This window comes from Zalophus californianus, chromosome 10, assembly GCF_009762305.2.
Source record: "Zalophus californianus isolate mZalCal1 chromosome 10, mZalCal1.pri.v2, whole genome shotgun sequence".
In the NCBI taxonomy this organism is placed as follows: Eukaryota; Metazoa; Chordata; class Mammalia; order Carnivora; family Otariidae; genus Zalophus; species Zalophus californianus.
Genome location: NC_045604.1, coordinates 72,055,238 through 72,079,582, shown reverse-complemented (window position 1 = coordinate 72,079,582; position 24,345 = coordinate 72,055,238). Strand labels below are relative to the sequence as shown.

The 24,345-nt window shown below is 49.1% G+C and overlaps 2 protein-coding genes across 3 annotated transcripts; one reads left to right on the top strand and one right to left on the bottom strand.

The window, feature by feature from the left end:
* Positions 1-281: 281 nt before the first annotated feature.
* On the bottom strand, positions 282-9,238 carry LOC113932462 (zinc finger protein 75A-like). Of its 2 annotated transcripts, XM_035722296.1 has the most exons (8): positions 9,074-9,238; positions 6,960-7,152; positions 6,188-6,279; positions 5,619-5,745; positions 4,547-4,638; positions 4,155-4,281; positions 1,945-2,055; positions 282-1,780 (listed from the first exon to the last, which is right to left on the bottom strand). In XM_035722296.1, the coding sequence occupies exons 1-8, from the start codon at positions 9,221-9,223 to the stop codon at positions 1,185-1,187; spliced, it is 1,488 nt and encodes a 495-aa protein (XP_035578189.1). In that variant the 5' UTR covers positions 9,224-9,238; the 3' UTR covers positions 282-1,184. The 2 variants fall into 2 exon arrangements, with proteins under 2 accessions (XP_035578189.1, XP_035578190.1); XM_035722297.1 differs by lacking the exons at positions 4,155-4,281; positions 4,547-4,638.
* A 6,569-nt stretch (positions 9,239-15,807) lies between these two features.
* LOC113932561 (zinc finger and SCAN domain-containing protein 32) lies at positions 15,808-20,060 on the top strand. The gene is given in 4 exon segments (XM_035722210.1): positions 15,808-15,945; positions 16,278-16,422; positions 16,425-16,820; positions 18,521-20,060. Coding segments are annotated over 4 exon segments (1,572 nt in total). The 3' UTR covers positions 19,414-20,060.
* The last annotated feature ends 4,285 nt before the right edge of the window (positions 20,061-24,345 follow it).

Below are 24,345 nucleotides of genomic sequence, written 5' to 3'. Positions count from 1 at the left end.
TGTAAGACAACTAACATGAACGTAGAGTCTCCCATCCTTGTCCACCACTCAGCATTAGTTCCCAAACCTTTCCTCTTGGGAACCCAATCTTTTGCCACACCCAGTGAACCACATCCTGCCTGCAGCACACACTATAGTTTTGAAACAACCCTCTGGTGTTCTTATAAATGAAAGCCAAATTAAAAAGCCAGCAAACAAAAACATGATTTGATCCTGAACTTCCATAAATATCCGTTTAGGTCCCAGGAAAGTGCTAATATTTATGGTTGACACTGGAGAGAAAATGTCTAGTTTCTTTTATTGCAGACAATCTTCTTTACATGTAATATATAATCCATGGCTAAAAATTCCAACCCGTTTCCATATGATCTTGATGTTTTCCTCTATCAAACACCACCAATGAGAGGTGTAAGTTAGTACAGTTACTTCTTGCAGATTCTCTAGTGGTGAAGTAAATAGCATTTCATCACAGTAAAAATGGTGCTAAAAGGAATCAAGAGCTAAAATGTTCAAGGAGGAACTCAAATGATACCCAACTTGGGGAACAGTGTCCAATGACAAAGGAGAGGAAGAAAATCCAATTTGGTTCTTGGAAAACTTGACAACAGACCTCATTTTTTGTCATAGGGCTCTTGAAATTGGTAAGCCTACTACCCTGAAGGCAATGGTATTCAATTAAACATGCAGGTTATTCTTTCTTGTTTTGGAAGACCATGCTACAAATGTTTCTATCATGTTTAAAGTGGCTGGAAGATCAATGCAAAACCAACAACATGATGATCACAGAAGACTGATTAATTCCTCGGTGTATTTGCTATTTGAAGCTGAATTTGCTAATTGCCAGGCATACTCATGAAATAGTACATTCTGTACTCAGAATGTTCTTTGAACACCTTTGTTAGGAATTCCCTGAAGTTTTATTAGTAAAATTGTAGTTAGTACAGAACTAATGCACCCCCTGCAGAGTCAACCTTGATTCCTTTCTGAGAAACATGTTTATATCCCCAAATTTTCCACTGATGAATTATTCATGCTTCATAATTTTGTATTTTTCATAAACCTGAGGGTTAAGCTCTACTTGGTGAATTTCCTCAGACTTAGGACACTGGATAGGCTTCTGTTCAGTGGTGGTGTTTCTGTTTTTAAGAAGGCTGGACTGCCTGCTAAAGTTTCTCATGCTTATGCTACATGTGGGTTCTCCGGTGTTTACTAAGGTGGGAATTCTGACTGAATTTCTTTCCACATACGTAACACATAAAGGGTTTCTCTCCAGTGTGAGTTCTTTGGTGTGTACGGAGATTTGAATTTTGACTGAAGCTTTTCCCACACCAGGAGCATTTATATGGTTTTATTCCTTGGTGTATTGTTATGTGCTTATTAAGATCTGATTTCCCTCTAAAGCTCTTACCACAATGTTGACATTTATACGGCTTCACTTCTGTGTGAATTTTTTTGTGTTTAGTAAGATCAGAGGTAAGTCTGAAGTTTTTCCTACACTCCTGGCATGTAAAAGGCTTCTCTACTGCACGGGCTTTCTTGTGAAGATCCATAAGTCTCTGCAGCTCTTCTTCCCAGATTGACAGTTCCTTTGTTTGATTAACTGGAAACTCTTGATGCCACTTCCCCATCCTGTGTGTGTCACCATGATTTTCTTTGCCTGTTGTTTTCTGGGGAACTTTCACTCGGGTCTTTTTTGATACTATGTCTCCTGGTGCTTGTATTTCTAAGTCAGAAAGACACACAGGCTGATGGTTTTCATTGTCAGTTTTGACCTTTAACCCTGTGGGAATAAACATAACAATCAGCCAACTGTATGGCAAAGCAAAACTACAGGAATGGAGAGAAAAATCCAATGATCATTGATTCACAAAATATAGATAGCAGAATTTGAAATGCTAAAGTTGCTATCAAGTCACATTTGTCCTCTTCCCATGGTATATTTACCTGTAGGCAGCCCTCCAGGGCTGTTCTTGAACTCCAAGGGCCCTTGAACCCATGGGTCTTCCCCTTGCTCTAGATAGGAGATCACTTTAGGTTTGGGGAGCACAAATAATGCTGTGAAATGGAAAAAAGGAGGTCAAGGACTGGCAACTCAATAACTGTCCACACTATTTCAGGAAGAGCAAAGGACTGCTTACAGTATGTTACCCAAATGGTCAAATGGGTAGACTCTCCTATCTGGTTTCAGGTTTATACTATACTGCATTTGTGGGTGGATACACAACGTGGAGACAGAGAAATAAACCTAAGCTGGACCCATGTAGAGGAAAAAGGGCATGGGAATCCATCTACACTGCCCCTCTTCTGCCACCAAGATTACCCTGTATTCGAACAAGGTTGAACCAAACCCCAGAGTCTGCAGGGAATACCAATTAGTCCTATTAATTCCTTAGGATTTGCCCAAGTCTAGCAGAGCAAGGTGAAGGTCAGTGGGCTGCATGTCCTATGCACTAGTGATTCCTGTGATGACCACAATAACTTTTTACTTAGCTCTTTTTTTTTTAGAATACATTTATTTTTTTTAAAGGTTTTATTTATTTATTTGAGAGACAGAGAATGAGAGAGAGAGAGCACATGAGAGGGGGGAGGGTCAGAGGGAGAAGCAGACTCCCTGCCAAGCAGTGAGCCCGATGTGGGACTCAATCGAGGGACTCCAGGATCACGACCTGAGCCGAAGGCAGTTGCTTAACCAACTGAGCCACCCAGGGGCCCTACCTTTATTTTTAGAGAGAGACAGTGCAAGCACAGGTGTGCAAGCACACAAGTGAGGGGAGGGGCAGAGGAGGAGAATCTTCAAGCAGACTCCCCTCAGGGTGTGGAGCCCAACAAAGAGTTTGATCTAAAACTCGTAAGATTGTGACCTGAGCTGAAATCAAGAGTCAAAGGTTTAACAAACTGAGCCACCCAGGTGCCCCTACTTTTTACTTAGCCTTTAAGCACCACATACTGGACTAGGAAAGATTCCTCCCACTCCTATAGTTCACTGGTTCTTGTCCAGATGGAAGAAACAGACCAGAATTACTTAATGAAACTTTTCTAAATATACATTGCCAAGTTGGGGAAGTAGTCATCACTCAGTCATTCAAACAATACGTACTGATTGGCTATAATGTGCCAGGAACTCTCTTTGGGCTAATGATATAGTGGTGATTAAGCCAAAGTACCCTGATCTCATGGGATCTCACCTTCCGGTGGGACGAGACAACCAAACCGCAATAAATAAACAAAACGGTCAGCACGTAATAAATATTTTGAAGAAAACTAAGGCAGGTTAACTCCACATTTAAGACTCTGCTTCTCTGAAGCTATTTTAGATGAGGTAGTACAGAAGGCCTCTTTGAAAAACTGATATTGCAGCAGGAATGTAAAAGTGAGTTTTGCCATGTGGCAGAAAACTGTGCCAGGTAGAGAAAAGGGCAAAGTAGAAATGACCATGGCAAGTTCAAGAAACAGACACATCAGTGAGGCTCAAGAGGACTGAGCAGGGGCACAAGTGGCAGCAGATGAGGGCAGGGTGGTGAGTAGGGTCAGACCCTGGAGGACCCTAAGCACTTCAGTAAGGTGTGGATTTTACTCTGAATGTGATGAGAAGTCATCATAAGATTTGAAATGGGAAATGTCATGATTTGACCAGTTTTTAAAAGCGTCTGGCTGCTGTGTGGAAAACAGAGTGTGGCAGGGCACCAGTCAGAAAGTACCTAGCTCATTCTGCTTAGACATGCTGCTGGCTTAAGCCAGGACGCTAACAGCACAAGGAGATGAGACATGGCTGCACTCAGGCTACACTGTGAAGGTGGAACCAAAAGGATAGTGATGCATTACAATGGGGTAGGACAGCAAGATCTCAGTAAGGGATGACTGTACGTTCCTTCCTCTTAGCTACTGGGTGAATGCTCTTTACTGAGAAAAGGGGTCTATGAGAACAGAGTTGGGGAAGGAGAAAAAATAAATCAAGAAATCTACATAGTATATGGAGTGTGCACCTGGACACAGCTCCCCAGGTGATCTGGATACACCTTTCCCCTGTCCACACACCATCTAGTTGAGAAGCAACCTGTTATTGGAACACAACCTCTCAGAGGACTACATTCCCAGTAAGCAGAGAACATGCAGATTACTCAACTTCTACCCAATGGGAGAGGGAGATTCTTTACCTAGAGAGATGACAGTCTCATAGTTTTCCCGCATTACATCATTGTAGAGGGCCTCCTGAGTGGGATCCAGTAACTCCCATTCTTCCTGGGAAAAATACATGGCCACTTCTTCAAATGTCAACAAGCTCTAAAGAAAACAATGGGCTTCAGCTCAGTACTTGCACTACAGAAGCAGCCCTACCATCTGGCCCATGGTAGACCCTAGGCATTCAAGGAATTAATAGCACATTTTTTTTAAAATGCAAAATGGAAAGAAGCAAGGGATCATTAACAGCCTAGGAGGTGCCCAGTTCCCCAGCGAGAACACTAGGGCTAATATGCCTGTGAGCTGGGCAGTCGGGTCCTGGGCAGCAGGGAAAGGCAGCCCTCAATATCTGAATTGCACAGCTCACCTGGGACTCAGGCAAGATGAACTCAGGTGCCACTGTCCAGTCTTTGGTGTTTGTCTTCTCAGAAAAGGCTAGGATCTGGTGAACAGGCATAGCTGTGGGTAGAAAAGAGCAAGCAAAAATTTCTCTCACTTCAGTCTATGAGCATCCTTACCTCATTTCTAAAATACAGAAGATCCTATTCCTTTTGGTACATATGGGACATGTTTACAAATGTTAAGTGATACCTAGTAGTGACCTTCTCACAGTAAATAAGAATCGAGTATCTAATAACCCCCAAAATCATTCCCCAGTTGACTGTCTTCAGTTTTCATGTAGTCAGTAAAAGGAAATCTTACTTTTTCTTATATTATATAAAACGTTTTGAGTTGGGCAAATATCAGGGGTGTTTAAAAATGTAGAACTCAGAGTCAATGTGCCAGTTGAAGAAATGGAAAGGTAGAAATTAGCTTGGTGAGTTAAAGCAACAGCAAAATCAGTGTGGATAAAGAAGACCGAACAAAGACACCAGTGGAAAAAGACAAGGGCAGGAAGGTGAGCAGCAGCCAGATCTTATAGGCTCCTGGGTACCTCAATAAGGAATATGGATTTTATTCTGAATGTATGAGAAGACATCCTAAGATTTACAGCACAGAAATTTCATGATTTGATCAGGACATTAAAATAATAAAAGGATGAGACACGGTTGCACTCTGCCTACACTATGAAGGTGGAGCCAAATGGACAGTGATGCATTAGAAGTGGGTTGTGATTGCAAGATTATGCCTAAGGACGACTGTATTTTTCTGGTGTGACAGATTGGATAAATGATGGTACCTTGTATGGGGATGTGAAAGGTAAAAAAAGAGCAGATTTGGAGGGGATGAAGGGATCAAGAAGTTTAGGGTAAGAAATGACCATGTGCACCTGGACAAAGCTCCCCAGGTGATCTGGATACACCTTTTTCTGTCCACACACCATCTAGGTGAGAAGCATCCTGTTATTGGAACACAGCCTCTCAGAGGAATACATTCCCAGTAAGCAGAGAATATGACAGATTACTCAACTTCTACCCAATGCAAGGGAGATTCTTTACCTAGAGAGATGACAGTCTCATAGTTTTCCCGCATTACATCATTGTAGAGGGCCTTCTGAGTGGGATCCAGTAACTCCCATTCTTCCTGGGAAAAATACATGGCCACTTCTTCAAATGTCAACAAGCTCTAAAGAAGACAATGGGCTTCAGCTCAGTACTTGCACTACAGAACCAGCCCTACCATCTGGCCCATGGTAGATCCTGGGCAATCCAGGAATTAATAACACTTTTTTTTTTTAAGGATTTTTAAAAATATTTACTTATTGGACAGAGAGAGAGAGAGACAGCAAAAGAGAGCATGAGCAGAGGGGTGGGGATGGAGAGGGAGAAGCACGCAGGGCCTGATCCCAGGACCCTGGGATCATTACCTGAGCCTAACGCAATTGCCCAACCAACTGAGCCAAGTAGGTGACCTACTTTTTTTTTTTTTAAAGTGAGAAGGCAAAAAGGAAAAAAAAGCAAGGGATTCCCCAGGGAAAACACTGGGGCTAAGATGCCTGTGAGCTGGGCAGTGTGGGTCCTGGGCAGCAGGAAAAGACAGCCCTCAATAGCTGGATTGCACAGCTCACCTGGGACTCAGGCAAGACGAGCTCAGGTGCCATTGTCCAGTCTTTGGTATTTGTCTTCTCAGAAAAGACTAGGATCTGGTGAATAGGCATAGCTGTGGGTAGAAAAGAGCCAGAGGAAATTGCTCTCACTTCTTTGAACATTCTGACGCTATTTCTAAAATACAGACACTACCAATTCTTTCAACAGAAACAGAACACATTTGCAAGTGTGTATGGTGTCTTAAAGTAGCCTTCTCAACACAAATAGGAGCCAAATTATCAACTGACACCTAGAATAGGTTCCACGATTTTCAGGAGTGACATAATGAAAGAAAAACCGTTTTTAGTTTCCTCTGATGAAATAAATTGTTCTCAATTAGGCAAAACTCATACATATTTAAAAATGAAGTACTCAGGAAATCCAGTGTATAATAAGATACGACTTTTGCATCATTATTCTTTTTCTTGATACATAATTGTGTTCATATTCTGCCACTGATAACCCATTTCTGATCTCAATTTCTTATTTTATGAGAATGAGATGGCTCCTATTACCTCCAGTTTTCTAAAGAGTTCATGGTGTTACTACCAGAGCTCAGTGGTATAGATACTACTATATCATAGGCCAATGTCCAACTTCACCCACAACTGGTCTACTCTACTGACACCTGGGGACTATCATAATTGCTAATCTGTCTGTTTATAGATCCACAGAGCTCAACATATAGAAAATACAAATCGCACAAATTCCTATCAGTTCCTAGGAAATAGTACTTATCATGTCCTGCCCTACCTGTCTCACACACAGGCTCAGTTTCCTTACGAGAATTCCAGCTCAGGTGTTCTTGCAGCCCCTGGTGTATAGTCCAAAATTCATCATGGGACATGTCCACTGGCGGTGACTCTGATGCCTTCCTCTTGAAGCCTGTGACATCTACAGTTTGTCTGAAGAGCACGGCCTCTTTTCCAAACTCTTGGTTTGCAACCTAGAAATAAATAATCTTCACCTACTAACAGATAACTTACTTTTGATTAGGGGGTTGGTGGTAGAAAGAGGAAAAAGCTGAGTACGGATGGTAGGAAGTATGAAACACTAAGAAAAATGACTGAAAGACGAAAGGAGATACTGGGCCACCAATTTCCCACAAGGTATTCACTAAAAACCTGGGGGGAAAAAAAAGTTGTGGCAACTGCTACCTCTCAGACACAGTTGCTCCCACCCATCTGCATGCAGCAAAGCACAGACTAGCAGGGTTGCATAGATTACATATACACGTACTGTCTTGACAGGTTTTCTCCTTGACTTACAACCTTCCCTTAGTGGTTTCCTGTCTTCTACTTTTCATCCATTACCACCTTTTTTGGCAACTGAGACCATGTATGGCCTAGAATAAAATCAATAAAAGGATCTTCTTACTAAAACACTGACAGCAGAAAAAAGTGCACATCAGGAAGAAAGTCACATGAACTTTACTACCCACTACTCATAATGGGTGAAAAATGCACAGAAAATTCCTGCCTTGCTTTCCTTTTATTATGTTTTTTAATTTGACCTTATTTTTTTAAAGATTTTATCTATTTATCTGAGGGGGGGGAGAGAGAGAAAAAGAGCACATGAGAGAAGGGAGGGTCAGAGGGAGAAGCCAATTCCCCAATGAGCAGGGAGCCTGACACGGGTTCAATCTCAGAAGTCAGAGATCATGACCTGGCCCGAGGCAGCCACATAACCGACTGAGCCACCCAGGTGCCCCTGCTCTCCTTTTAAAGAATCCACTGCCAGACCCTTTCTTCTTCTATTATCCACTTGAAATAAGGCACAGCTCATTGATAGAAAAATGCCCACTGAGGACTTCGCCTTTGCAAAAATAATGAGTCAAGAAAGGTTAGACAGTGAGAACATTTACACCCTCTGGAGGCAAGGAGCCTGGGGATTATCCAAAGACTTCATTGCTGTGCTTCCTATGCCAGCTTCCCCATACCAAGGGACATCAGGAGAATATTCTGAGTTCCTCTTAAATTTTAACGTGTCATCCCAGTCTTCTGTCTCTAGTAAGGGGGTCCAACTTCTCTGACCCTTCATCCTCTTGTGAAGACGGAAGCCCTCAGTGCGTGGAACGTTCCAGAGTCTCCTTTCCACTGTACGAATACTGGCAGGAGAGCTGGGACACAGAAGTGAGACCAGAGAAGGAGCAAAGTAATTAGGGAAAAATCAGTCCTATTCTTCTCAGACAGCATCCCCGGATTAAGTAACTAGACGCTCAACACTCTTGTTTGACACTTCCCTGCAAGAAGCATAAAGGGCACCGTGCACAAGATCCATTCCTGTGTTTTTAAATCTCTTTACTTGACCCAGAAAAATCACAGCTGATCTTTGCTTACAAAACGTTTATCCACAGGCCAAGTCGCAAAGGAGGAGAGGAGGAGAGTTGGTGATGTTGAGGGTGACCCTTCGGCCCACCTTCCCTTTCTTCGACGCTCATTTAGACCTCGAGGCGAGACTGAGGAGAGTCCCGGGACCTCGCTTTCCCGGCCGTGAGCCCGCAGGAACGGCACCCAAAGTCGACCAGGATGCCACGGTATTCCCAAATGGCCGGCCGCCGGCTGCCCAGCAAGCTCAGCGGGCACCGGGACGCTTGCCGTGCTTGGGTACCAGCAAAGGCCGACGTCTCCGAGGCTGCACCGCCTGGGTCCCCGGCGCGCGGCAACACCGGCCAGCGAGGCCCCGACGCCGTCTGCGCAAAGGCGGACAACAGGATGGCCTCCGGAGCCTGACGGCGGGGCTTCCAGAAATGGTTCCGCCGTCAGGCTGCGCCGACCGGCCCGAAAACACCGCGGTCCGCGGACAATGGAGGCCGGGGTCCTTCGGGACCTCCGGGGCCGACGCCGCTCCCCCTGCCACCCGCTCACCTGCAGGCCGCCGCCCTCTGCCCCGCGCCGCTCCGAGGCGGACCGGGACCCGCCCCGCGCAGGACCGTCCTCAGCACCGGCCCTCAGGCCCGCGTCACTGCCCGGGCTCCAACCAACACCCCGCTCCGGCCGGAAGCGGAGTGACGCCATTCCGGGGAGGGAGTTGAGCAGCAGCGCGGCGGGCTGCGGCCTCGCGGAGGCAAACCGGTCTTTTCCGGGTGCCGCCCTGGTGGCCGGAAAGAGTTAATGCTACCGAGTGTCCCGTTTCCCGCCGCGGCCTAGAGGGGCCTGCATGCGGCTCGGCTAGCGGCTATCGCCGCCTCGCGTCCCCGCTCCGGGAGGCGCTGCGCGTCCGGCTGGTGCCTGCGTGGCTTTCCGGCGGCCGGCTGCGCCTGATCCCCCGAGCCCCGCCCGGCGAGGGTGGCCGCCCCTGCGCGCGCGGAGCCCTCGGTCTTCCTGGTGTTTGCGTCCCGGTCAGGATCGGCGGCCCCCGAGGGCTTGTTCCCTCCTCTGGGCCGCGCGTCCCTCACAGCGATCACGTTTTCCTGGTGAGGTAGGTTTCAGCCGCTGAGACGGGTCCCATTTGTAGTGTCCTTGACAGGGACATGGAGGCGCGGCTCGGCCCGGGTCCCACGAGCGACGGGCCGCGGCCCCTACTATGGGATTTAGGTCCCCTGCAGTCTTGGCTCCCGCTCCGTCCGCCACGGCATGCTCCCTGGATGATGGGAACCCCCTTCCCATCTTGTGTCGCCTGCAGTCTCTGCCAGAGTTCGTGAACCCTACTTCTTAGGATCCGGGCATTTCGGGTTGTCGGCGTCTCCTGATCATCAGGGCTCTCCTAGCGTCAGCCTTCGCCAGGCAACGGGTTACTTATTAGGTCCGCTACGTGCGGGCAGGGCTGGAATGCACAGGGCAACGTCTTGCTGCAAGGAATCTGGCCAAAGGACCGGGGCATTTTCGTGACCATCAGTAGTTACACAGGCTGGGAAGAGCGCGGGAGGCCTAGGCTGAGCGTTGCGGGAGTCCAAGGAAGTCAAAGTTGACTTATGGTTGGGGAAATGGTCAAAGACCTTGAACCCGATGTGTCCGCACCACGGAGTGGGGCCACATCCACGCAGAGGGAAAGCTGGAAAAGATTGGGGTGTGAGAAGATCCGTCATACGTTTTCACTAAGTGTGATCGGGCTACATTTGGAGGAAGACTTAACAGTGAGAAAATAAGTTCTAGTAGCCCTGTCACGAGGTGCGTTGCATGGCAGTGAAGAGACTGCGTTTAATAAAAGTAAATCCTGGAGCATCGCGGGAGGCTTTCTGAGGGAGCTTCTTTCCAGCGCAGTTCATCTGGAAGTAAGGTGAAGGTGGGAATGAAAATGGGAGACCAGTAGCAGGCCATTATATTACTTTTGCTTTTAGGTGGAATCCTGTTATGCTTCTCTGATCCTTTCTCAAAGGATTAAACACGGGAGATAAGAATAAGCAGCTGCCTAAGACACTTGAATAGGTTTCAGAGCAGGTTCATTTCCATCCGAGTCAGGTTGAGACTTAAGTTTCTTCAAAAGCAATTCTTTCCAGGCTTCCAGAACCAGAGGACAGTAGTGCTCTTAGCATTGAGATCCTCACCATTAGGCCCAAGGCTGAGCATATACTTGGAACTTACTAAACTGAACAAATGAACTTGTCAGTGGTGCCCTTGCATGGTACTGGAGGGCCTGATTCATAACATGGGTACTGAGGTGGTTGGGGGAGAAAAAGTGGGAAAAGAGACCCCCATGAAAGCAAGAAGAAGGCACAAAGTGGTGAATAGTGAAAGAGGGCAAGTAATGATTTTTGTAGTTTGAAGACTGTGCCAGAGTTCCTTTCCCTTGCTGTGGAGCCCACCATCATCCCCTCCCCCAGGGGAATGTGAATCAAAGCCTTGGTACTGCTTGAAAAATGATGAAATGTACAGCTGGGAAGCGATGACAGCAAAACCTGAACTTTATTCTGAGTTACCACACAACTGCAGTAGCGAGCTAAATGGCTTTGCTGCGTGACTGGCTGGAGTTAATAATGCTGCTACTGACTAACCAATTCTCGCTTTTTTCTTTTTCCATTTATATTAGTTATCCCTGAATAATTCCCTTAGTTATGGCTGCCTTTTAGAAAGCTGCTTGATCTTAGTCTGTATTTGCTCCACACCCTATTCATGATCTTATTCTTTCACGATCCTCTCCGTGCTTCATAATCTCTTGAGATCCGGATGTACATGAGTGAGAAGTGTCTAGTAAGGGTGAAGCAGCGGCTCTTGTTGAGGATGTACAAAGTACGCCTGGGCGACAGGTGAGGAAGGGCATTCAGAACCTGGTGAGTTTTGTTATGAAGAACTGAGTGAGAAGCACAGGAATCTGGTTAGTGGAGAGGAACCAAGTTGAGAAATGCACAGAAGCCCTCTCACCCACCAGAAACTATGAGCTAGCTTGGGGTGGTCCCCTGTCCTTCGTCTATGGGGAGAATTTCTCATTTGCTACAATAACGTAGACACTGATATATTCAGGGAATGTTTAGGGTCCCTAATACAAATGTAAAACCTCAGAATAGTTCCGAACAGAAGGCCAGGGAAAGGACAACTATCCCTCACGCAGGGAATCAGGAAAATTAGAGTTGCTGAATTAAAATCCAGTGTCTCTTGCAGAAAGGTTCCTTGAGTGCAGATGCCATGTGCTATACACAAAATAATGTTGTATTAGAGTTCTTCCTGCTGCCAGGATTAAGGGGTCAGTAAGGGATAGTGATGAGTTTCACAAAGTATGCACTTGTCCAGTTAGGGACTAGGTCTGACATCTGGTCAGTGTAATGATCTTGTACATTTTGGGAGAAGGGAGGTGTGACAGGCACAGGAGAAGGAACGTGGCTTTGGTTGTGGGAGATTTGTGGGAAGAAAGCAACTGAGATGCCAATCCCAAGTCTGGGAGAGGCACAGACTAAAGGAGGAGTGTGGGTCAGAGGGACGCTGTAGACTGAGCGGCTCTGTGGTCAACAGGAAGCAGCTCACTGGGTGCGGAGACTGCATCACTGGAACAGGAGATGCTGGTGTCCCCAGTGAGGAGGCAGACATGTCCTCAGGCAGCAGGGGGAAGAGTGTTGTTGACATATGTGGAGAAGGCAGAGCTGTGTGGTGGGGACACTTTGGGGTCTAAGCTGAGGAGGTTCATGAAGGATCCATGAGGTTGGGATAATTAATAACACCTAGGAGGGGGCGGAGAAGGGCAAGCAGTAGCACATGGATGGAGTTAGAGACTGGACAGGAGAACAGCAGGAGCCCCTACATGCTGGTAGGCATCCTGCTCCAGGCCCCCTTGCCCTCTCTCTGTGGGGACGGTCTCTCCCTTGTGACCCCCACCATTTCAGAGCCAAGGTCTTAACAGGAATGCAAAGAGTACAGGAATGTAAGGGTTGAAAGAGCTACGTGAAACCTGCCTGGGATGTGAAGGGCAGAGCAAGAAGTAGAGGTGAGCAAGAAGTGGAGGTGACAGGGAGCAGTGCAGATTGGTAGCATGTGTCAGGACGCCCAGCTGCCTCTCCCTGCCACCCCTTGGTCACCAAGGACCAGTTAGAAGCTTGGGATGTAAGGGATGCAGGTGGCTCTGAGAGACACAAGTAGCTCGGAGGAGCCTGCCACGTGCCACATATTGGTTGGGGATTTCACAGTGAACGTGACAGGCGTGGTCCTTGGCCTGCAGGAGCCTACACTCCGTGGGGGAAACGGACAACAGGCAAAGGAAGAAAGCTACTTTGGGATAAGTGCTCTACAGGAATGAGCAGGCTGACGTGCTGGACAAGGACTGCGGGGCACACAGGAAGCAGGCATGGCCTCTCCAAGGGGAAATTCACAGTACTGTACGATCACCACTTCTGCCCAGTTCCAAAACATTTTCACCCCCAAAAAGGAAACCCTGTACCAATTAGGAAGATACTCCTCGTTCTCTTTCGATTTGCATTTTCTGTGAATTGTAGAAAGGGTATCCTACAACACATGACTTTCCTTGCCGGCCTTCCCTCACTGAGCAGGTTTCAAGGCTGTTATTACTACTTCGTTCCTTTTCATGTCTGAATAATCCATTGCAGGGACGGACCAAGACTCTGTCTTTACACACGTCTTCCAGTGAAACACTGTGGCTGCATACATTTAAAGACGGCCCACAGCCACTGCTGCCTTTTATGGCTGCCTTTTATGCTTAATTGAAAGCTTCCATTATAGGGTGCTCAGTAACTTTTACTTTCTTTTTAAAAAATTACTTATCTAAGTAATCTCGACACCCGACATGGGGCTCGAACTGACAACCTCAAGATCGAGAGCACATGCTCTTCTGACTGAGCCAGCCAGGCATGCCTGCTCCGTAACCTTTAAAAGTCAGCTCTTGTGTCACCTGGGTTCCTCAGTTGGTTAAGCAAGAGCCTTCCGCTCAGTTCATGATCCCGGGTCCTGGGATCGAGCCCCGCATCGGACTCCTTGCTCAGCAGGGAGCCTGCTTCTCCCTCTCCCTCTATCTACTACACCAACGCTTGTGCTCTCTGTCTCTGTCAAATACATAAATTAAAAATCTTTAAAAAAAAAAAAGCTCTTTATTTAATCCAAATTCTATAGGAAACCATGACATGTTCACACTCTGTACGTTGGCTAACTTCGGTTGATGAAGTGGAAAATTGTCTAAGAGGTGTATTTGCTGTAATGTTTTCTACAGATGAAACAATCAGTATCAGTGTAAATCTTAGCATTTACTTCTTTTTAGTCCCTGGGAACATCACTGCTCTCTGGTGTGTGGTTTCTGAGACTCTGGGGTTGAATGTGAAGGGGGGTAGGACTCACCGTGTGCCCAGTTCCGCTGCTGTTGCTCACCCTGGTTTCGGGCTCCTCAGATCCCTAGTACTGTAAACTCCTCAGAGTCACAGACGTGTGTGTGTCCCCCGAGATTCTGTTAATAAGTCAAAAAAATGAACCACTTCCTCACTAGAATTCTTGCAGATGGATTTCTAGGACAGAATATATTATGCTGGCCTGAAAAAAATGAAAGGCTTGAGTTACTGTGGTATCTTTAGGACTACTAGGGTCATCTCTAGGTGGTGGGGCTCGAGCTTTATCTAGAATGTGCATATGAAACATTTTGTTCTGTAATGTGTATATACTACTTTAGAATGAAGCAAGTTTTTGTTTTTGTGTTTTTTTTAAATAAACACCTATTATGCCAGCAATCTGCTGAAAGGAGCTTCTCGCCACCCAGAGGCCACTGGCGCTGGCTCAGACGCACCTGGGGGGCATGTTCGGGCACATCCCCAGAGCTTCAGATACAGTGGGTGCAGGTGGGGCCCAGGAATATGCGTTTGTGACAGGTTACCGGCGCGGCTGGCCTGTGACCCCACTCAGCCCCTGCTCTGTGGCAGCCGCCCTCCACCAGAGGCCGTTTTCTCCCCAGCCTGGCTGATGGCGCAGGCTCCCAGGAACCTTTCCCGGAAGAGGGGTCTTCGAGACCAGGAGACTGTGTGTTGGGCAGCTGGGGCCCAGGTGAGCTGTGCTTGATGCCCGCTGTCTCCCGAGGTTCCCATTTCACTCTTCGCCCCAAGCCCCTTCTTACCAGGGATGTTAGAAAGATCATGAGGTCCATCCACTGGCCGTCCCTTGCATTGTCGTCTGTCCATCTGGCATCTCCACATGACTCTGTGCTCACCCTGGTGCTTCCCTCGGAGGCCTGACCTCCCTGCCTTGCTTTGCCCGCATCTGATGCCAGTGGTCCTGTCTCTGCCCCACGCCAGGCTGGAGCGGTGCTACTTTACAGGCAGCAGCAGCCCCCGGTGTTGTTACAGGGACCAGTCACGTGTGAGGACAGAGCCATATGCCTCTGTCAGGAAGGACAGACACTCTTTGGCCCTACACAGAGGACCCTCTACAGGGGTGTCACTCAGAAGAACGACGAAGATCACTCTCTGCGTAAGGATGCCCATTCCCTCAGGGCCAGACTGTCTGTGTTCCTCTCTTCAGAGAGAGAAGCAGACCCGAAGACCCGAGAAAGGAGGAGACAGAGGCAGTGGAGACTGTTGGGTGGAGGGAGGGAGATAAAGAGGAAGAGTCTACTCACTGATATGAGGAATTCTTAATCTCAGGAAACAAACTGAGTGTTACTGGAGTGGTTGGGGGTGGGAGGGATGGGGTGGCTGGGTGATAGACATTGGGGAGGGTATGTGCTACGGTGAGCGCTGTGAATTGTGCAAGACTATTGAATCACAGATCTGTACTTCTGAAACAATGCAACATATTTTAAGAAAAAAGAAAAAGAAGAAGATAGGAGAGGAAGAATGAAGGGGAGTAAGTCAGAGGGGGAGACGAACCATGAGAGATGATGGACTCTGAAAAACAAACTGAGGGTTCTAGAGGGGAGGGGGGTAGGGGGATGGGTTAGCCTGGTGATGGGTATTAAAGAGGGCACATTCTGCATGGAGCACTGGGTGTTATGAACAAACAATGAATCGTGGAACACTACATAAAAAACTAATGATGTAATATATGGTGATTAACATAACAATAAAAAATTAAAAAAAAAAAGAGGAAGAGTCTAAGAGCAGGCACGACACACAGGGACTGCAAGAAAGGGAAAGCAAGACACCAGAGGGCTCAGGACAGGGTGGACAGCACGTGTGACAGCGAGCGGGAACAAGGGAGGGGCGAGACATGGAAAGCAGTGGGGACAGTGTGGCAGGTAGAGCATGGCACTGGGGGACAGCCTGCAGCGAAGGAGACACGGCCTGTGGGAAGAACAGGGCGACGTGAACGCACACGTGCTCGCGCACACAGCGGAGACCGACCTGAGGGGCAGCGGGCACTCGAACGGAGCCAGCGTGCTTGTGAGCCCAGGCCGTCGGGGGGCAGCGGGCCCTTTCAGACGTCAGACCATTAGAGCCACACTCCCTCAGGGATTCCCCCACCGTGGACACAGGCGAGCATCACACTTACCGTGAGTCAGCTCTCAGGACAAATGAGTGGGATTCAGGATAAGGAGAAACAAAAGGGCAGCTTTGGTAAATATTCCACAGCCCCTTCTCCGTCAGAGAGGATGCCCTTCCCACTATGCCGAGCGTCTGTGTTTTAGGAAAGAAGCCCACAGTGGGGTAGCTTCCCAGGGATGACAGCACACAGTTGTGGCAGAGCCTGACAAACCGGCACGCAACTTCCTGAGCTGCTAACCCGGCCGTGTGGTGTGCAGGGCCCTGTGGTCTTATCGTGTGTCCCCTGGCCCCGGGCAGCAGGTGTACCCTGGGGCGACGAGGAGACCGAGACGCTCCTGGCCACCCTGTGGGATGCTCAGCATCATGAGAAACTCCAATTCGTGAGCACAGCCAGGCCTATAGGGCGGTGGCAGGACGACTCCGGGAGCAGGGCTTTCTGCGGACACCAGAGCAGTGTCGCACCGAGTTCACCAGCCTGCCGTCGTGGTACCACAAGGGGAGGGCAGGCCATGTGCCTGAGCCATGTGTCCTTTATGAGGCAGCAGATGCCCTGTCAAGCTCCCAGGCCGCTGCACCCACGGTGGCAAGCCGTGCTGTTCCTGGCCAAGAGGGAAGGGCTGCAGAGCCCGGAGAGCTGAGTCAGCAGAACGGGGAGCCCACAGAGGTCGAAGGGGCCTGGGCGGATGGTGCAGCCGGGGATGAGCAGGACTTCTGGGATCCTGGCCGGGAAGGTAGGAGACGTGACCTGCCAGTCTTGTTCCCACACAGACTTGGTGGAATTCTTGGCTCTGACAGCCAAGGGACAGGGACGTCCCCCCAGTGGCCATCAGCCCGGCCATCAAGAGGGATCTGCCTCTGCCGCTGGCGTGCTCACTGCCCTGATGGACGGCCTGGCACGGGCCCGGGAGGCCGGCTCTCGGTGTGGAGGCTTTCCCCTTGCCCTTCAGAGCCCAGGCCCGCATGTGCCAGCCTCTTTCACGGAGTACGTGGCGTTTTTCCTGTGCGGCTCCCTTCCTCGGCTTCCTCAGACTGCCAGAGGCTCCGGCCCAGACTCTCTCCCCTGCCCTCCTGCTCCAGCACCACCCTCCTTTCCTGGCCTGAGCGTCTGCTGGCCACGTCGTGGCCACACGCTTACCTCTCATTTCAGCCAAGCTCAGGGCAGCCTGTTGTTACTCAGCTGCCGGCGGCAGGGCCGTCAAGAGTTGAGGTGAAGCCTGGAGACAGACTGGCAGATGACACAGAGCTAGCCTCTCGGCCTCAGACGTGTCACTGTCTTAACATCCAAAAAGAGACAGTACGGGGCGCCTGGGTGGCTCAGTCAGTTAAGTGTCTGCCTTCGGCTCAGGTCGTGATCCCGGGGTCCTGGGATCCAGCCCCGTGTCAGGGTCCCTGCTCAACGGGGAGCCTGCTTCTCCTTCTCCCTCTGCCTGCTGCTCTGCCTACTTGTGCGCACACTCTCTCGGGGTCAAATAAATAAAATCTCTTTTAAAAAAAGAGAGATGGTATAGGACAGTAGGTGGAATCTAGGGGCAATTTTCCCTTGACCACAGGGTTTGGAGCTTGAAAGTACTACAATCGGAGAATGAAACTAGGCTAGTACTTAGCAGAAAGCTGAATCCCGTGAGGAATTCCATTTAGGGGGTGTCTGGGTGGCTTAGTTGGTTAAGCATCTGCCTCTGGCTCAGGTCATAATCCCGGGATTGAGCCCCCATGGGACTGAGCCCCCATGTCGAGCTCCCTGCTTAGTGGGGAACCTGTTTCTTCCTCTCCCTCCCTGGTGCACGCACCTGATTTCTCTCTTTCTCCAATAAATTAGTAAGATCTTTTTAAAAAAAGAAAGGGGGCGGGCGCCTGGGTGGCTCAGTTGCTTAAGCGACTGCCTTCAGCTCAGGTCATGATTCTGGAGTCCCGGGATCGAGTCCCACATCGGGCTCCCTGCTTAGCAGGGAGTCTGCTTCTCCCTCTGACCCTCCCCCCTCTTGTGCTCTCTCTCTCTCATTCTCTGTCTCTCAAACAAATAAATAAAATCTTAGAAGAAGAAAGAAAGAGGGCACCTGGGTGGCTCAGTCGGTTGAGCATCTGCCTTTGGCTCGGGTCATGATCCCGGCGTCCTGGGATCGAGTCGTGCAGAGGGCTCCCCACTCTGTGGGGAGCCTGCTTCTCCTTCTGACTGCTGCTCCCCCTGCTTTCTCTCTCTGTCAAATAAATAAATAAAATCTTCAAAAAAATAAAAAAGAAAGAAAAGAGACAGTATAGAACAGTAGGTGGACTCTAGGGGTTTTTTTCCCCATGACCACAGGCTTTGGAGCTTGAATATACAACAATTGGAAAATGAAACGAGGCTATTACTCAGCAGAAGGCTAAATCCTGTGAAGAATTCCATTTAGGTATTTCTCCCTTATGGTGCTTTAACTGTAACTTTCCTCATTGTTCTGTTCTTTCTCCATAGTCCCATGTCTTTCTGTTCCCTCAGGTCTTGAGATCAAGAACAAAACTAAAACAGAGAATCAGAAATGGGATGATTCAGGGCAAGCAGAAGTGAAGAAGGCCGTATGGAGAAAGTGTAGTGAAATTTTTTGGCACCCTGAGCCCAAGAGAGGCCAGAAGGGTGAGCCTGAGCCCAAAGGGCAATGAAGACGTTCTCCAGGGGAGCGTGCGGGGAGACCCCCTTCCCAGGACAGGAGGAGTCAGCAGAGACTCCATGCCGGCGAGAAGGCCTGTGCGCGTGTCCCGAGTGGGGGAGACTGCTCTCAGCGCTCTCTCTGTCGCCACCAGCCAGTCCCCGAACTGGAAAAAACGTCTAAGTGCCAGCAGTGTGGGAAAAGCTTTAGCCGAGGTTCTTACCTCATTCGGCATCAAAGAATCCATACAGGAGAGAAGCCTCACAAGTGCAGCGAATGTGGGAAAGGCTTCAGTGAGCACTGCCACCTCATTGCCCACCTAAGGACGCACACGGGGGAGAGACCCTACCGCTGTGGGGAATGTGGGAAAAGCTTCAACCAGAGCTCCAGCCTCATCATCCACCAGAGGACCCACACCGGCGAGAAGCCTTATCAGTGCGCTGTCTGTGGGAAGAGATTCAACAACAGCTCCCAGTTCAGTGCTCACCAGTGAGCCCATATCCGGCAGAGCCCCCCGCCGCCCCGCGCACACTGTGGGAAAAGCTTCAACAACGGCGCCCACGGCCATGCCCACCAGAAGACACACACCGGGGAGAAGCTGTACAGGTGCCCTTGGAGTGAGAAAAGCTTCCCCAAGAATCCCCCCCTCATCCACCATCAGGGGGCACACAGGGAGGACACACTCACACCCAAAAAGGGACACATGCTGCAAGGGTGTAGGAAAGCCAACAGATCAATTCCCTAGTTTGAGTCTCCTGGAGCTTCCATCGGCTTGTGGAGGCTTCTGCCAGCCAGTCTGTGGCTCAGCAGGAGAACTACAAGTGGATCTCAAGAACCACAGCGGGACTAGGACTCACCATTAGAGTGCTGAGCTCTCTTTCTACGTCTGCCTGTGACCCCCAGTCCTGTGTCACCGTGGACTTCCATCTGCTTTGAACACAGGATCCAAAGTCCTGCCAGGAAACTAGGGTAACCTTGTTCTGAAGAGAGAATGGGTGGCTAGTGGCCTGGGAACTGTTTCTGGGGCAGGTCAGAGAAGAAATTTTCCCTGCTCATGGGAAGCACATCTGCAAGTGAATGGCCTCGATGTATCCTAAACCAATTAATATCACTAGGCACCTGCTCTCTGGTACATCTACCTCAGAGTAGGTCACTGCTCTGTACTCTAGTCACCCAGAAAAGACAGCAAAGCAGGAGGGACAGCTTAAGCCACAGGGTACCACTACTCTAAGTGACTTAATCTCAGAGCAAGTGTGACATCTGGGCTCCTCTTTCTAAGATTTCTCCTCTAGATCACCCCCACCCAGGTTCCTGGTTTCTTGTGTGTTACATTTAACGGTTTCAACAGGTTTATAAGCATTACTATTTCTAATGAAAATAAAGGTGTTTCTCCCTCCACTCTCTTGGTCCTTGGTGCTAATTTTCTCCATCAGAAACTTTATCCTCATGCGGAGGCCCACAGGGTCCCAAAAGGATCCAAGGGTAGAGCCTGTGGCGGTGGAGAACATACAGAGGAGCAGGAGAATTGGGTTGGGGAGGGTTGCACGCTCACTGGGAGGGGACATCACAGGTGTAAGGAAAACCCAGGGGTGCAGAAGGAATGCGGTGTCAAGAGCACTAAAAACCGATCTAAATCATATTAATTCTAAACAGATATTTAACCTTCTGTGAAATTTCCATGGATAAAACGTGGTAAAAGATGGGCACGTTGTCCTGGTTCCTGGCCTGTGCATACAAGCTGTTAGTACCTTGTCTAATTATGGTGAAAGCAACTGTCATGGTCTCTGCTTCAGTCTTTTTGAAGAATTAAACAAGAACAAAGAAGGATGTTCTACTTCAAAACCAAAAAATAAAACAAATTTAAAAAGTTTTAATTTGGGGGAAGAAAGGTAAGGAAGGCAAGTCCTAAGAATCTATGTCAGTGTTTCCTCCAGTTGAGCCTTGCCCGGGCTCATTTCCCTGCACACACTGTCCCTGAGCATGACCCTCACGACAGGCTAGGCAGGTCAGTTCCCAGAGACCCAGGCTTAACTCTGCTCTACACAGAGGGAAAAAATAACATCTTTCCAGAGCCCGCGTGAAGACAAACAGAGGGGTTTCACTGTGCCGTGACTGGGACAGCTGACTTCACTGGACATCATGGTGGGGAACAGAGACACAGCCCAGGGTGGATCAGTTAGGGAAGGGCTTTGGATACCCGCTCAAAGAGCCGGATTTGCTTAATGAGGGAACCAGTGGAAGTCAATGGAAACAAGGAATGGAGGTGCCCAGGGAGGCCTCTGTAGCAGGCTCCTCCCACTCCTGGGGTGCCGCGGCCAGGGAGTTGGGGGCAACTGCTGACTGCTTGCCTTGTTGGAAGTGGGGGCTGCCTCCACCCTCCAAACTGCTTCATGCTCCAGTCTGCTGGGCAGAGAAAGGAAGTCAGCACAACCCTTGCCTGTCAGCTGCCCCGGACAGTCTGGAGGAGACAGGTAGGAATTGGAGAACACATTCATTTATTCATTCCTTCAGGAAATATTTGATATTTCCTGGTTCTCTGATATACCACATTCCTTAGCAGCCAGATACAACGCCGTCAACGAAGTAGACACTCTGTCTTCCAGAATCACCTCACCAGACCTTCGGAAGTACCAGCACCAGTTGGGCAGCACCACCCAGCTCTGACATCCCCAAGATGTGACCCAGATGTGCAGGGCCTCTCTTCTAAGTCTTGATTACTCCAACCTTTTTGCTGTGTTCCCCCAACCCCATGTGGAGTAGCTGTCCCCTGCACTATGTTAGATACCTTACTGTCTACCTCCCATTGACTCACACAGCCTGATCTCTGCTCCAGCCACTGGAGAATGAATATGAAGTAGGTGTATAAAAGGTAATACCTCCAAGCCTATTGATCTCCTCTCAGGTATAGAACACCCTCCTGGTTTGGTTCAGACCTTCACATGTCTATTGAGAAGCCAGTTTCCCCTCCTGTATACGAAATACTGGGACTCTCCATGTGGTTTCTATACTTCCTCCCTCACTGAAACATTTTAACTAATTGATATAATTTCTCAGTGGACACTTCCTTGCCGAAAATAACTAAGCATTCCTCTAGGCAAGATCCATATTCTCACAACCCAAAGAAGGCCAAAGCCACAGATCACCCTCCCTTCGCATATATCTGTGTGGTTCTTCAGTCTAAGGTAGCAGATGGGTGCCTGTAGCCAAAACAGGAGCTGGATCCCTCCAGCCTCATGACCCCACTTTTTATTCCCCTGGGCACCTCTTCTCAGCCTCTCCTGTGAAGGGACTACCCTACCAGCCAGTGCAGGAACAGGCTGGGGAATCCTGGGACCCTGGGCTGGAGTGTGCCCATTTCACTGCTGACCTCATCACACGCAAATCTCTGCTTTCCCTGTTTTAGCTCCAGCCTCATAGTCCTGGTACTCATCCTTGGCTGGCTTCCTGGCAGACAGTGAGGACTGAGCAATCATTACTCGTGGAGAACACAGGACCCTAGCAAGTAACCTAAGTCCGGTAGGGGTCACGCCTCCAAGAGTGAACTTTGTGCAGCCCTGCTCTGGCAGATGGAGGATGTGGGTCAGACATGGCCATTCTTTTGGCACCTCTGGAGTTTTTGCAGAAGTTTGAGATACACTGAGTATTGCAAGGGTTTCCTGGGAGGCCCAATGGACACTGCTATCACAGGTTAGGTGATGTGCATAGAGATTTGGCGCACGGAGCTGGATTTTGAATGTGGGTCATGTCAATTCCAAAACCTTTAATTACTTCAGTGTTTCACTCCCACAACCTCTCTGGTCAACACTTTCTGTGGAACCTCAGGACACACACCTACTGCATGTTAGTACCATCAGACTAGTCTTGTGGTGCCAGAGACCTGGACCCCCCGAGTATGCAGGCACAGCTTAGGATTCCTGTCACACCTACTACCACCAACTCTCCCAGATGTGCTACAGTGCCTGGGGCACCAGAGTAACAGCTAGGTAGTACAGTAGAGATTAGACATGACGCCTAAGAAGCTTTTACAGCCGCAAGGTGGAAAAGGCTAAAGAAGAGATCTCATTTGTTACAAGCATGCTTACACAGTCCCTCTTACCATCAAGGTATTATCCATTGGAGGGCATCCATGCTTAGCAACAAGCATTGTCCATTGGAATCCGTGGTTGGATTGGCTTTAGGGTCAAGACTTTATACTCGGATACAGTAAGCAGAAAGCAGACATATCCCATGTGGGCTGCCTTACTCACAGTGGTTTCTGGGGTTGGCCAAGCACGATGGGGCCTCATACACTCACCCACAGTCTCCCTCTCCTTGGCTTCCTAGCCTCTGCTAAAAGCTGGGCTTGCAATCATTTTACCTGTACTTTCCTTCTTTTTCAACTGACAAGCAACCTGACATGCCCAAATGGGGTCTTCTAAGTAGAGATGTGTCCCACACCCGCTTTCCCCCGGGTAGTGTTGTCTGATAGATCACCCCTCTGTCCATGCTGAACTAGCTCCCATATATCTGTTCAGAAAACTATCTTATCAGTCTATATTAAGATCAGACACTCTTCCTTGGGTGATGAAAAGGCACCATAAATGCCCCAAGACACAGACTGGTTCATACATGACCCTGCTCAGAGCTATCATGGAATGAGCCTTTTGAGGAGACAACCAGAGGGAACCGTGAAGCCTACATATGGAACTGAGCTGTCTCAACCTGACACCTGCACACCAATTGACTAGCTCTCTGTTCCCAATTCAGGGCATGACACAACTACAAGGTCACGTCTATGATGTCACAGGCAGTGACAAACTCTCATCCCTGATCCTTCCTACCTCTCCCGTTTCCAGCCTGAGACTCTGTATCTCACCATTTTCTTAAAATAATTGGGTTCCCTCTGAAGGCTCCACCGGTCTGAATGTGACTTCTGACTCTTCTCTTGGGAAAATCTCTGTGCATGGGCTTTGTGGGCTCCAAGAGAAGCTTTGCAAGTCCTCACAGAACTGCAGAATTGCTGGCTCTTCTTGGGAGCACACACACCATCACCTGGCAAAAAAACCATCACTGACACCTCACCTCCCCCAGGCAGATCATCATATGGTCCCAGGGAAGAAAGGTATAGGTACACACATTGCTGGAGAGCCAAAGCTAAAAACATAAATGAGGAGTGTGGTATGTGTGGCAGGGCAGAACAGAAAAGTCGGGAACCCAGGGTCACAATGGACAGTGGCAGAGAACACTTCAGAGTCCTGTCTGCTCAGGGGCAGTGCAGGGAGGGCTGTGGCAGCCCCCATGCAGAGCCCTGCAGCTCTGACACCTTGCCACACTGCTCTCAGCCCCCAGCTGGTCTCACTCTGGCCCTCTCCTGAGCAGAAAATCAGTTACATTAGTCTGAGGGAGGGGTATGACCCAGACACTGAGGACACAGCCAAAGCTCTCAGAGCTTGCTGGACATTGCAATTCCTCCACCACAGAGCAGGCCTGTTTAAGAGGCAGAAGGTTCTCCCCACAGAGCTGGCTCAGGTGAATATACCTACAGAACAGAACATTTAGGTTCATTTACAGGGGACAACTATCGCCCTTCCTTCATCCTTGGGGACAGGGACCTACTGAAAGTTCAGTGACTGTGAGGGTCCAACCTCACTCTCCACCCACCATCCTTCCTGCACGGGGGAAGACAGCCTGACCTCGT

What these genes read in the sequence shown, in the direction of transcription:
- LOC113932462 (XM_035722296.1), bottom strand. Translation starts at nt 9,223, where the DNA reads ATGGCGTCACTCCGCTTCCGGCCGGAGCGGGGTGTTGGTTGGAGCCCG. An exon ending in TCATCTTGCCTGAGTCCCAG is followed by an intron (nt 4,282 to 4,546) that starts GTGAGCTGTGCA and finishes TGTTTTCTTTAG; the next exon opens with AGCTTGTTGACATTTGAAGA. An exon ending in CCCTGGAGGGCTGCCTACAG is followed by an intron (nt 1,781 to 1,944) that starts GTAAATATACCA and finishes TTATTCCCACAG; the next exon opens with GGTTAAAGGTCAAAACTGAC.